This window comes from Mytilus californianus, unplaced genomic scaffold (genome assembly GCF_021869535.1).
Source record: "Mytilus californianus isolate M0D057914Y unplaced genomic scaffold, xbMytCali1.0.p SCAF_19, whole genome shotgun sequence".
NCBI classification, from domain to species: Eukaryota; Metazoa; Mollusca; class Bivalvia; order Mytilida; family Mytilidae; genus Mytilus; species Mytilus californianus.
This window is the reverse complement of record NW_026262667.1, coordinates 6,934,348-6,946,496: the sequence shown is the minus strand read 5'-3', so window position 1 is coordinate 6,946,496 and position 12,149 is coordinate 6,934,348. Positions and strand designations below refer to the sequence as shown.

The 12,149-nt window shown below is 34.1% G+C and overlaps 1 protein-coding gene across 2 annotated transcripts; it reads right to left on the bottom strand.

Annotated features, from left to right (window-relative positions):
• On the bottom strand, nt 1-8,060 carry LOC127727182 (uncharacterized). 2 transcript variants are annotated; one of them, XR_007993820.1, is made up of 5 exons: nt 7,681-8,060; nt 5,404-5,696; nt 2,085-2,233; nt 1,286-1,667; nt 1-1,183 (listed from the first exon to the last, which is right to left on the bottom strand). XR_007993820.1 is itself a non-coding variant. In XM_052234624.1 (4 exons), the coding sequence occupies exons 1-4, from the start codon at nt 7,863-7,865 to the stop codon at nt 1,524-1,526; spliced, it is 771 nt and encodes a 256-aa protein (XP_052090584.1). In that variant the 5' UTR covers nt 7,866-8,060; the 3' UTR covers nt 1-1,523. The 2 variants fall into 2 exon arrangements, 1 of the variants encoding a protein (XP_052090584.1); XM_052234624.1 differs by having other exon boundaries at nt 1-1,667.
• Between the last annotated feature and the right edge of the window lie 4,089 nt (nt 8,061-12,149).

The window sequence follows — 12,149 nt, the reverse complement described above, 5'->3', positions numbered from 1 at the left end:
TTCCATGTACGTGTATCTTCATTTTATTTATACATTAACATTCTATATGTAATAATTGGCATTGTATTTATACATTAACATTCTATATGTAAGAAATGGCATGGTATTCATAACATGTTCTTGTTTTATATACTAGTAACACTTCCGATTGCCAGACGGTGCTTGCTCACCACTGGGAGGTAAACGTAGGATTTTTAGTAACATAAGTCTATAGCACTAAATATTGTTCAAAACTAGGGACAACGTGAAGGTATAAAACAGCTATAGGATAAGATATAAAAAGTATATTCAATAGATTTTTTCAAAGATTGGTTAAGGCTGGGACATAATATATTGTCAGCATACTATTATAGGTCCAGGTCCTGAATTTATAGCTAATAGTCTTTAAAAAATATAATCTTGTGATACTGCCTGATCTTGACTGTAAACTCCTTCCATTAAGTGGTGCAAAACTTCAAGTTCTTTTTTTTCAAACAAGCATGATTTCCTAATGACCGAATTTTTATGTAGGTAGTATTTTCAAAATAATATTTTAATACATATCTGACATATTTCATATTTGATAAATTTTACCTGTAATGTACCTGTACAGATAAACAAAAATAATTAGCCCAAACGTAAACTTGACTCCAAAATTTTTAGCCCAGGTGATACTATGGCCACGAAACGATTTAGTCAAAATGTCTTGCGCTCACATACTGGCCCCCTTCCTCAAATTATTGCAAGGGTCTTTTAACGACAGAGGGTGAAACAGTGATTGTAACCCTTTACATGACAGGACTTCGACTTTAACGTCCCAATTCCGAATGCACACCATTGATCAAATGAAAACATAAACATATAATCCTGATTTTGACTGTTGTGAAATTTCAAATTAAATTGCACATTTGCAAAAACCATACGCACAAGTAGTCAGTGGGGTTTTCAATAGAAGAAGCATACCTCCTATAAAAGCAGAATCCATATAGATTACTCCCGGAAACACACTTGAGACCGGATGCAGACATCTTGTGAATATTTCACCAAAGTTTGAATGACATAGATTAATTGGTTAATAAGTAACTTGGAATGAATGATGCACCTACATCTAGTCGATAAATGTGTGTGTAGTAACTTGGAATGAATGATGCACCTACATCTAGTCGATAAATGTGTGTGTAGTAGCTTGGAATGAATGATGCACCTACATCTAGTCGATAAATGTGTGTGTAGTAACTTGGAATGAATGACGCACCTACATCTAGTCGATAAATGTGTGTGTAGTAGCTTGGAATGAATGATGCACCTACATCTAGTCGATAAATGTGTGTGTAGTAGCTTGGAATGAATGATGCACATACATCTAGTCGATAAATGTGTGTGTAGTAACTTGGAATGAATGATGCGCCTACATCTAGTCGATAAATGTGTGTCCCAAGAAATCAACAGTTCCCTCACCTTTATAACCCTTTTTGTTAGATAGGGACAAATATAGATATTGAATAGAGACAACCTTTATGACAAGTGAACTGTGAAACATTAAATCAGCATGTCATTCTCCAATCTGTAAGATCCCAGTCTTTTATAAGTGTGATAAATTGTCGTGGACGACGACTTGAGTGGCAGACAGAACCCTTCTTGCTGGAACCAGAACTATGACTGTCTACATATTCAACGTGAAATACAGCCTGAAAGTAAAATTATATATACCAAAAAATTGACAATATTGATAGATGCTTCCAAATGCGTATGTTATAAGAAGCCATAATTAAGGGTGTTTAAAAAATTATTTTTCAGTTAACATTTCGCTTTCTTTTAATTACACGTTTGCATTTTCTATTGATCCTTGTTTGTAGGAATGTAATGAATATGTATTTTCAATTGTTGGATAAGCAGGAAAAAACTCCTCCGGCAGATTAAACAGAAAGGAACTTCTAAAGGATCCTACAGTCAAAACTTGGTAACAATTTCTAATAACTAAATTCTTGACCCTTTTTTAACAGTTGTAATTCATCTAAAAAAACTAGATAACAATCATTTGATCGATTGGTTATTATAAGCTTTTACCATCTAATGACTAAGATGAAGAACAAAGACGTGAATACCTTGTGTGCGTCTATAAATGGTTGGTATTTTTTGCATTCATTGTAATGAACACACTCTTCGTTCAAAGCCCAATCGAAATGTGATTCTAACTCCTGTATCTGGTCCACATCATTCTTCAAGCCCACTGAGAGCCCATGATTGTGTGCTTCTGGACAACAAAGATTGAAAAACAAATATCAATATGAATTACTAAGACATTTCATTGTAACTCGTTCACATATTTCTAGATATTACAATTCATATACGAGAGATTTTTATTAAATTGTCCTTATGGGTTTAATTTTAATATAAGTTATTTAAAATATAAGGATGATACTATATCCTTTCAAGAACTATTGAATTCTAATATTTGTTCAGTACACTTTTCTATTTATACATTTTCAAGGATAAAATAATCATCGTTCGCGATCAAGAAAAAAATTACAAAACTGTGAAGGAGATTAGGTTCACCTTTCACTTTCGGAAAGTTATAAAAATGTAGATACTTTTCCTTTCCTTATTTGCTTAATATCTACACGCGTCTGGCGTACAAACTTATAAGCCTGGTATCTTTGATGAGTATGGTAAGTAACCAGTTGGGACATATTTTGTTATATTAGTTGTCTCCCTTTCCAGTTTTTTTTATGCATAAACTAGTCTATAATCGTTAAATTTTTGTTTATTTTTGAAATAGTTCTTTATAAATAAAATCGTTTCATCCATTGCATTTCCAAGAAATCATCATGAATTATCATCCTTTTTATGTTTAAGATTTAAATACATATGCTTATTTTCATGATATCGGCCAGTAAGCTAAGCAGGACGACCAAGGTGTTTGCCCTGAAGTATCATGTAGTTCGGAACAACAATGATTGATTAGGGGTATCGAAATAGGATCATCCCTGGACTTCTCAAGTCTGACAGTAAATCCCTTGTAAAGTGGATCATCTGTTTGGCAATGCTGGATGTATAGATGACAGCCACGTCCTGTCGGAATGGGGACGTTAGATCACATGTATACTCGTGAAGGTAGAATGCCATACTCTGTGTACGCAAAAGAACTTATTCAACAACTCTCTGAAGGGCCCGTAGGTCGCCTGTTGCAAGGCAAAATTTCTGTCTCTATCAAAAATACCCTCATTTTCTAGTGGCAGTCCAAATGTCCCGCTCTTCATCCTGGTCGAACTACACGACAGAACCTGTACCTTCTGTATTAATTGTTAATTTGTCCTGGTCCTGAATATGCATGGAAAAATTGCCAACGGACGTTAAACAAGCAACAATCAATCATCAATCATATATGTTTATAAAATTATTAAAATGAATTATCAAGGAATAAGTCATGTAATCTCACTTTTGATCAATCTGATTAAAAAACAGATCATGTGTCAATGTTTGGCTTACAAAGCTTCATTGTAGGGGTCAGACCACCAATTCACCAACTCCAACTTAGAAAATATTTAAAAGTAGCCCTTCCCTGACAAAAATAGTGCCTTTGATGTCATTGTTCACTTAAACTAATCAAGAAATTTGCAGAAATGAAACTTTTGGTGAAAGAGAAATATATTTAGACCATTTTGAGCCAAAATTTACTTGTCCATGAGTTTGCATTAAAAATTGAGGATTAGTACGCTCAATAGTATACTTATTTAAGATTTCCAGAACACCAGGGGTTATTTTTAGTAGTAGTTGCCTTCCAAACGGTAGTATTTCACTACAAGACTTTTTAAAAACATTGGTTGAAACTTGGCATGTAGAAAGTTGATACATGTACAATTCAGGATATACCTGTTTTTTATGATGTTAAACTTAAGGTAAAATATTAAGAAAGCTGTGAAAATATTAAAATTTGTTGAGTATATAGGGATTTTGAATTGGTGGTCAGTCACCTGTAAGCGAAGTGTGGACACAGGATCTGTATTTCAACGAAGTGTGGACACAGGATCTGTATTTCAACGAAGTGTGGACACAGGATCTGTATTTCAACGAAGTGTGGACACAGGATCTGTATTTCAACGAAGCGTGGACACAGGATCTGTATTTCAACGAAGTGTGGACACAGGATCTGTATTTCAACGAAGTGTGGACACAGGATCTGTATTTCAACGAAGCGTGGACACAGGATCTGTATTTCAACGAAGCGTGGACACAGGATCTGTATTTCAACGAAGTAAGGACACAGGATCTGTATTTCAACGAAGTGTGGACACAGGATCTGTATTTCAACGAAGCGTGGACACAGGATCTGTATTTCAGCGAAGTAAGGACACAGGATCTGTATTTCAGCGAAGTAAGGACACAGGATCTGTATTTCAACGAAGCGTGGACACAGGATCTGTATTTCAACGAAGCGTGGACGCATGATCTGTATTTCAGCGAAGTGTGGACACAGGATCTGTATTTCAGCGAAGTGTGGACACAGGATCTGTATTTCAACGAAGTGTGGACACATGATCTGTATTTCAACGAAGTGTGGACACAGGATCTGTATTTCAACGAAGTGTGGACACAGGATCTGTATTTCAACGAAGTGTGGACGCATGATCTGTATTTCAACGAAGTGTGGACACAGGATCTGTATTTCAACGAAGTGTGGACACAGGATCTGTATTTCAGCGAAGTGTGGACGCATGATCTGTATTTCAACGAAGTGTGGACACAGGATCTGTATTTCAACGAAGTGTGGACACAGGATCTGTATTTCAACGAAGCGTGGACACAGGATCTGTATTTCAGCGAAGTGTGGACACATGATCTGTATTTCAACGAAGCGTGGACACATGATCTGTATTTCAACGAAGTGTGGACACAGGATCTGTATTTCAACGAAGTGTGGACACAGGATCTGTATTTCAACGAAGTGTGGACGCATGATCTGTATTTCAACGAAGTGTGGACACAGGATCTGTATTTCAGCGAAGTGTGGACACATGATCTGTATTTCAACGAAGCGTGGACACATGATCTGTATTTCAACGAAGTGTGGACACAGGATCTGTATTTCAACCAGAATGAATTTGAATTGGATGATGTCTCCTATCAATTTTATGATTCACGGTCAGAGTCATCGGCAACAACGTTGCGCAAACGGGACAATTTTGAACTTTAAAGGGCATTGCAACATAGTAGGAATAGCAGTGTTGTATTTCTTAAATGCATTTTTTACACAATTCAGCAATGGAAGATCGGGGAATTGGCAAAAGCCTTGTGAAAATCAAGTCGACAATACCTGGATACTTAAAAAAACTTTATTTTGAACATTTTCGAGAGTATTACATTAGAATTTGACCATTCAATAAGATCATTTACTGGACTGTACGTATACTATTACACACAAACCTGTTGCTAGCCATTTGTTATAAGTCAGCTGATCATGTGCAGTTAGGTGAAAGCCATTGTCATTGGTATATCCATCGACATTGTCAGGTTCTACTCCGTCACATCCTTTATCTTGAGCCTTCTTTAATCTAGCAGACATAATACTCTTAACTCTGCCATCTCTTATGTCAAGCCATTTCTCATTCCAACCATCAAGTTTATGGCCTATCACATCACTTGGGAAAGCACTGTGATCAGAGCGCCAATTTTCATATGATCCGGCAGAAAAATAGCAGATTACTTTCTTCCCAGATCTAAACAAAAAAACAAGTTTCATTTAAGAAAACAGCCTTTCGTATTTTAAATAACACACATATCTCAATCCCCTGATTCTACCCTAGGTTCATGATTGGGTTCGTGTTACTCAATCTTTAGTTTTCTTTGTAGTGTTTCGTGGCCGGTTGTTTGTTCTTGTGGCAATATTGTTTGTTCTTGTGGAAATGTTGTTTGTTCTTGTGAAAATGTTGTTTGTGTTCTTGTGACAATATTGTTTGTTCTTGTGGAAATGTTTGTTCTGGTGACAATGTTGTTTGTGTTCTTGTGTAAATGTTGTCTGTTCTTGTGGACATGTTGTTTGTTCTTGTGACAATGTTGTTTGTTCTTGTGGCAATATTGTATGTTCTTGTGGAAATATTGTTTGTGTTCTTGTGACAATGTTGCTTGTTCTTGTGGAAATGTTGCTTGTTCTTGTGGAAATGCTGTTTGTTCTTGTGGAAATGCTGATTGTTCTTGTGACAATGTTGCTTGTGTTCTTGTGACAATGTTGTTTGTTCTTGTGGAAATGTTGTTTGTTCTTGTGGAAATGCTGTTTGTTCTTGTGGAAATGCTGTTTGTTCTTGTGAAAATGTTGTCTGTTCTTGTGACAATGTTGTTTGTTCTTGTGACAATGTTGTTTGTTCTTGTGGCGATTTTGTTTGTTCTTGTGGCCGGTTTTTAGTTCATGTGGCAGTGTTGTTTGTTCATGTGACCGTTTGTTTGTTGGTGTGGTCGGTTATTTGTTCTTGTTGCAGTGTTTGTTGTCTGTCTTCTTCGACTTTTTGTTTTATTGACTTCTCGATTTCTTCTTAATTGCTGTGGAGTATTCTAAGCTGGTTCAAAGGGTAGTTTTGACCTCATTCGGGGGAACCAAGTGCTTTTTAAGTGTACCTCATTAATTTGTATCACAGCAATAGTATAGGACAAAAGGGAAATTATTGTAAAATATAAACTTTATTTAAACATTTTATACTAATTGGATTCAAAATGATTTCAAGTCATTTACACACTTTAACATCAACATTAAATATATTACATTTCCAATTCGGAGCCCTTTTGGGGCATACAGATAGAATGATCCAAATAAAGATAGCAATAATATAAACTATGCTCTGACACATGATATTATTTGAATAATTATATTAAAAGATTTAAGTACAATTTAAATCCTTTGTATAATGTCATAATACAAAATGTTTACAGAAATAACATGTAACCATATATTTAAAGAATGTCCTTGTTTCTTATTCCATAATTAGTTTGCATGAAATTTGAAAGTATGGATAAAATGGTTTTGTCTTAATAATTGAAAAGCCAATAAAATTTTTGCCAATTGTTTAACAATAAATAGTTTTGACATATTTGAACAATCTTATTAGCCATTTGTTGACGTTCATTGGCAAAGGCTGGACATTCGAGCATAATATGTTGTTCAATCTCAACTTCCTATAATGTATAATGAGTGCATAATCGATCTTCTTTTTTCAGCGGCACTTATTGTTCATTTATTTTCTTTTTTTCGTATCGCCTAGTTTCTATACGAAGTTGGTAGTTTTTGATCTATAAAATGTGATAAGTTTACCAGAGTCCAAGCCCTACTCTGTTTAATTGGTGTTCCAAAAATCCTAGAAAATTTTCTCTCAGGCATTTTTTATTATATATTCTGAACTTTTCCTTGTCCCAATGTTTAAGAACTGCCAAATTTATCTTTAGCTTATCTGCAAGCACTTGTACAGTAGTATACCATGATAATATATTTTATCATGTAAAAGTTTATATTCTGCATTTTATATTTCTGCAATGTGGAATAATATATTTAAATTTGAGTCAATTTGATTATAAATCTTATAAATTATTGACATGCAAAATTTGGGTTCTTTTCATGTGTTGTTCTTATATATGCTTACATCACTGCTAATGTTTGAAAACATATTTAAAATTAAAAAAAAAAAAAAAGAAAAAGAAGAAAAAAATAGAGTTTACCTTTGAAGTGAATGTATTGTACTTGTAGACACATCAAACAAATCCACATCATAAACATGTGCATCGACATGTGTGTTTATGTGGCCACTATTGAGCTGCCATTGAAATGTAGTGGTAGCACTTGGTCTCCATATGGCTGCATATACTGTACTTGAGCAAACTAACATTAACAGTGGATTAAGCATGACTACTACGTGACTACGTGGTGTGACTTTGCCTATGGTTTGTTCTTATCTTCCGTCTGAAAGCTTTATAACAACCACTTCATCGGGTTATCTGTTCTAGTCTCGTTCTAGCCAACCCTTTTAACTAATATTAAGTAAGTTTATAAGACTCTGTTAAAGGTACATCCGTGTTCAGAAAGCTAACCACATAATTATTATGAACTTTTGATTGAATTAAAACTGATTTGATATATGGTTAACTTTCTGAACACGGATGTACCTTTAATAGAGTCTTTTGAAAACGAGTCATGCAATCTGAGTGGATGCGGATAATCACGAATTCGTTGTACGTAATGTGAGTAAAAACGTAAAGTAACAAAAAAGTCCGATGCGTTTCATGTTAATTAAAACAAGACTACAATACAAATACCGAGAAAAGTATTCCGAAACACACAGAAACGTTGGCCAAAACGCCGAATGCCACTACATAGTTCTCAAATGGCCTTTTAAACTTTTGCATTTAAGGGACGACCATTTGATATTCTGGGGCCGGGAGAGGCAGGAGGATTTGTGAATGAAAATACAGGATATAAATGTTAACAAAAGTGAAATTAAAAATAAAAATAATCGAGACTCGCAAAAGGTGAAAATCGGCGAGTGACTTTTTTTCAAAAAGGCGTTTAGTTAACGACTTTAATGCACCCACCTAATATACGGCTATATTATATTTCATTCGAAAGCTTATGATCTGTACTTTCCGTTTTGCCTGGTCGTCAATTATTCGAACGGTGCAATTTTCGTTAAACAAAGTCAAAGGTAAAGAATGAACATTCCTGAATTTGACAAGAATTAGATAAATGCCCATTTATGGCTCTTGTATGATATTAAGTTTCTTAAAATCGCAGGAACCTTATAGAACGGAATACCATAATTCCAAATCAAATGCAAATGAAACTGCTAATTGCGCAATATTTACAGAAAATTACAATTCTTACAAAAATCTTTTTCCAGCCTTTAGTTCATATACAAGAATGACACCCCTGTCCTTTATAAATTCAATATTTTGACCCCCCTCAAATGTATAGTTAAAAAATAATGACCCCCAAAAAATATTCTCTATTTTGACAAAACATTATATACATACATATGCATAAACTGTGCAAACCTTAAGATATTATATATTTTCAGAAATATATTTTGCCTCTAGGTAGAAATATAAAACTAAATAGATTGAAAAGAAGTTGGAAACACTGAAATTTCTATTTAGATTATTGTTTCACCATTTCTAGATACAAATGTACATTATGTACTAAATAAATTGATCATAATTCTAAGATTTTCATATTTTATTGAATGCATTACAAAGATGAATTGAGCAATGCCTTACTAAAACATGTGCATAAGTTTTTGAATATAAATGAGGTTTTTCAGTAAATATTTATAAAAGTGAATGGTCATTAATTTCAATTCAATATATATACATGTATTTTGGTTATGACAAGGAGGTTATATGAGAAGGAGAGTGCACACTCTGCTTGATATAAAATTAGCATCCCCAGGATAGCCATTCGATCAATGGAAAATGATAAAAATATAAAGAAACCGACATGTTTTTCACCCACTTGATATGGTTCTCTCATGTACCGGGCTGTTACTGCGAACAGTCCGTGTGATTAGGAGAATCGCTAATGTCACGTGATGTGATTGCAATCGGCGAGTAGGCCACCAAAATACAGGTGAACTTATTTTTACTAATCAGTTTAAACGTGTTTTTATTGTGCAATATCATATATATATATATACTGTCGAGAATTGAGCCATGATCTCAGCCTTATTTTGTAAAATCTCGGTCGGTTTATAACACTTCGGGTGTTTCCGTTCTTACTCGGATGTCTAATTAGGACAAAGTCTCCCTCTGCGACCGAATCGATCTCAACTAATTAACACCCACTTACAGAAAAGGCGGTAACATTTTAAGTGTAATTATCGTCTTTCGTGCATTCTCCTTCTCATATAACCTCCTTGGTTATGACAATCTACATAAAATTTTCACATCATGCATGATCATGAATCTTACTTGTTATCTAGTTATTCTGACTCTGTCGGCATGATATTGAACTGTTTGTTCACAGTAATTCCTCAAAATACTATTTGAGTATTTCTATTTATCTCTCCAGACCCCAGCTGTGATAGCTCATAGAAAGTAGTTTACAATTGCAGAAGTTTTAATGCATACACTTCTAAAATGTATTTCCTATTTATTTTATTTTAGATGTACAATTTTTTTTCATACAAATTTTTGACCCCCCCCCATTTTAGCTCATTATAAAATTTCACCCCCCAAAAATTATTTGCCAAAAACAATTGACCCCTCTATAATTATCCAGCCCCCACAGCTGGTAAATAATGACTGTTCCCTAAAAGCAAAATATTTCTTGAGGTATCAATATTCATATTAAAAAAAAAAAGTGAAGTGATTTCTTTAATCATTTTAAACTGCAATTACTATAATATTTGTCAGGAATCAGCCTTCTAAGGAATCTTTTGCAGTTGCCCTAAATATCACCACTTGCAAATAGGGATAATTTTTCCCCTCTTTGTTTAGATAACACATCGATTGTTGTAAATATCAGAAGAAAATAATTTACCATATTTGAAAATGGAAATAAAAGTGCTTTAGGGAATGAATATACAATGTATATACAGTAAACATATGCTTTTTTGATGTCGAGTGGAAGACATGTTAATAAGTTTATTCTCGATCAATATTCGAATGAATACTATTTGCACCACACGCTTTTCAATCACAAGTCCGGCTAATTGTTTTTGTTTTATGTTAGCACATTATAACATACTCTATTAGTTGTTTACTCAAATATGACTGAAAATTAATATTGTGGAAGATTGATTACTCTTCCTGCGGAACTGCGATCACCACAGGTCTTATGTAGTGTTCGTACAGTTCAGTGTAGTGTTTTGAGGACTGTTGTTTGTCCTACTCTTTGCTTTGGTCATGGTGTTAAATGTGTTTCTTCGGATATGCGTTTTGACTGCATCCTTGTTATCTTCTTCCTTCTTTCGACCAAGGAAAAGATAACCAGCTTGTTTAAAGTTAAGGGAATTAATGAAATAACAACAGAACTTAAAACTCATATATCGATGTGTGTGTGTGTGTGTGTGTGTGTGTGTGTAGCAAAAATGTAGGAATCATCTTGTCCCTACTACCATTTGTCTTGGTTCTTTCCATTCATATGTCCATCCTTTAGTCTAACAAACTTTGTAATGTTTCCTTCTTCATCGTTTGGTAGATTTTAGTGAAGCAATTCAAATTCACAATTACAAACCTGTTTATATTTCTTGATTAACAACATATTTGTTACGTTTTGAGGACGTGTTTTTCAACAAACTATCGACATTTTCATCGAAACTAAATGTGCTCTTCTTCTTGTCGACTTGTTCATTTATTCATATGAGGCTGACTTCATACAGGAGCTTCTAAGGAAGAATTAAAAGAAGCTAGCATTATCCTTTAACTTCACTTTCCGCTATATAGATGATGTCTTTTCACTAAAAAATTCATTCAATAAATAGTTTTGTGTTTAAACTAACTAACGACATTTTTACCACTTCTTAGATTGTGGTTTACCATCTACATCGTCTGTCTGCTAAGTACCGAACGTGACCTATTCCCGAAGATGACTGTTTTGCCTAGTGTGAATTCGCATTGCTATACGACGTGTCTCGGTATTTATACATCCAACATTCATGTATTTAGTTATGATGTTTCATTTGTAAGTACGGTTAGATATTGTGTTATGTCTTATCGTTTGTGGTTTGAATTCTTTATTTTCGGTACATTTCACATATGTCTTATTTATCAGTATAGTTAAGTTAATTTCCATTTTCTATGGATAAAGTATTGTGTTAGTCCAAATAATTATGATGTCTTCACAGCATTAATTTAAAATAGCCTTTCAAGACCGTCATAATCATGATAATTATTTGGACTAGTATTGTGAAAATAATTGTTAATTTTTGGATCTCGTTCCATGTAATTGTATGAATTTCAAGATTACATATACGTCACAAAATACGTCACTGTTTGTGGTGTCCTGTGCTGTCGTTAATGGGAGATGTCCGTTGTTATTCTTTGGTTAACATGTTGTAATGTACTATCATATTATTTATTTATGCATTTCTCTGTGCTGAGAGTTCTTGCGTTTGTTTGTGTAGTAGTGTTGTCATTTTAGCAATATTTGTTAAGATTGCAATATAAGCGAGAGGTTTGGCTAGCCATAAAACTAG

Excerpts from the sequence above, each read along its gene's own strand:
- LOC127727182 (XM_052234624.1), bottom strand. The coding sequence starts at position 7,865 with ATGCTTAATCCACTGTTAATGTTAGTTTGCTCAAGTACAGTATATGCA. Across the intron at positions 5,697-7,680 it reads ACAATACATTCACTTCAAAG|ATCTGGGAAGAAAGTAATCT; the intron begins GTAAACTCTATT and ends TTTTTTGTTTAG. Across the intron at positions 1,668-2,084 it reads CATTTATAGACGCACACAAG|GCTGTATTTCACGTTGAATA; the intron begins GTATTCACGTCT and ends TTTTACTTTCAG.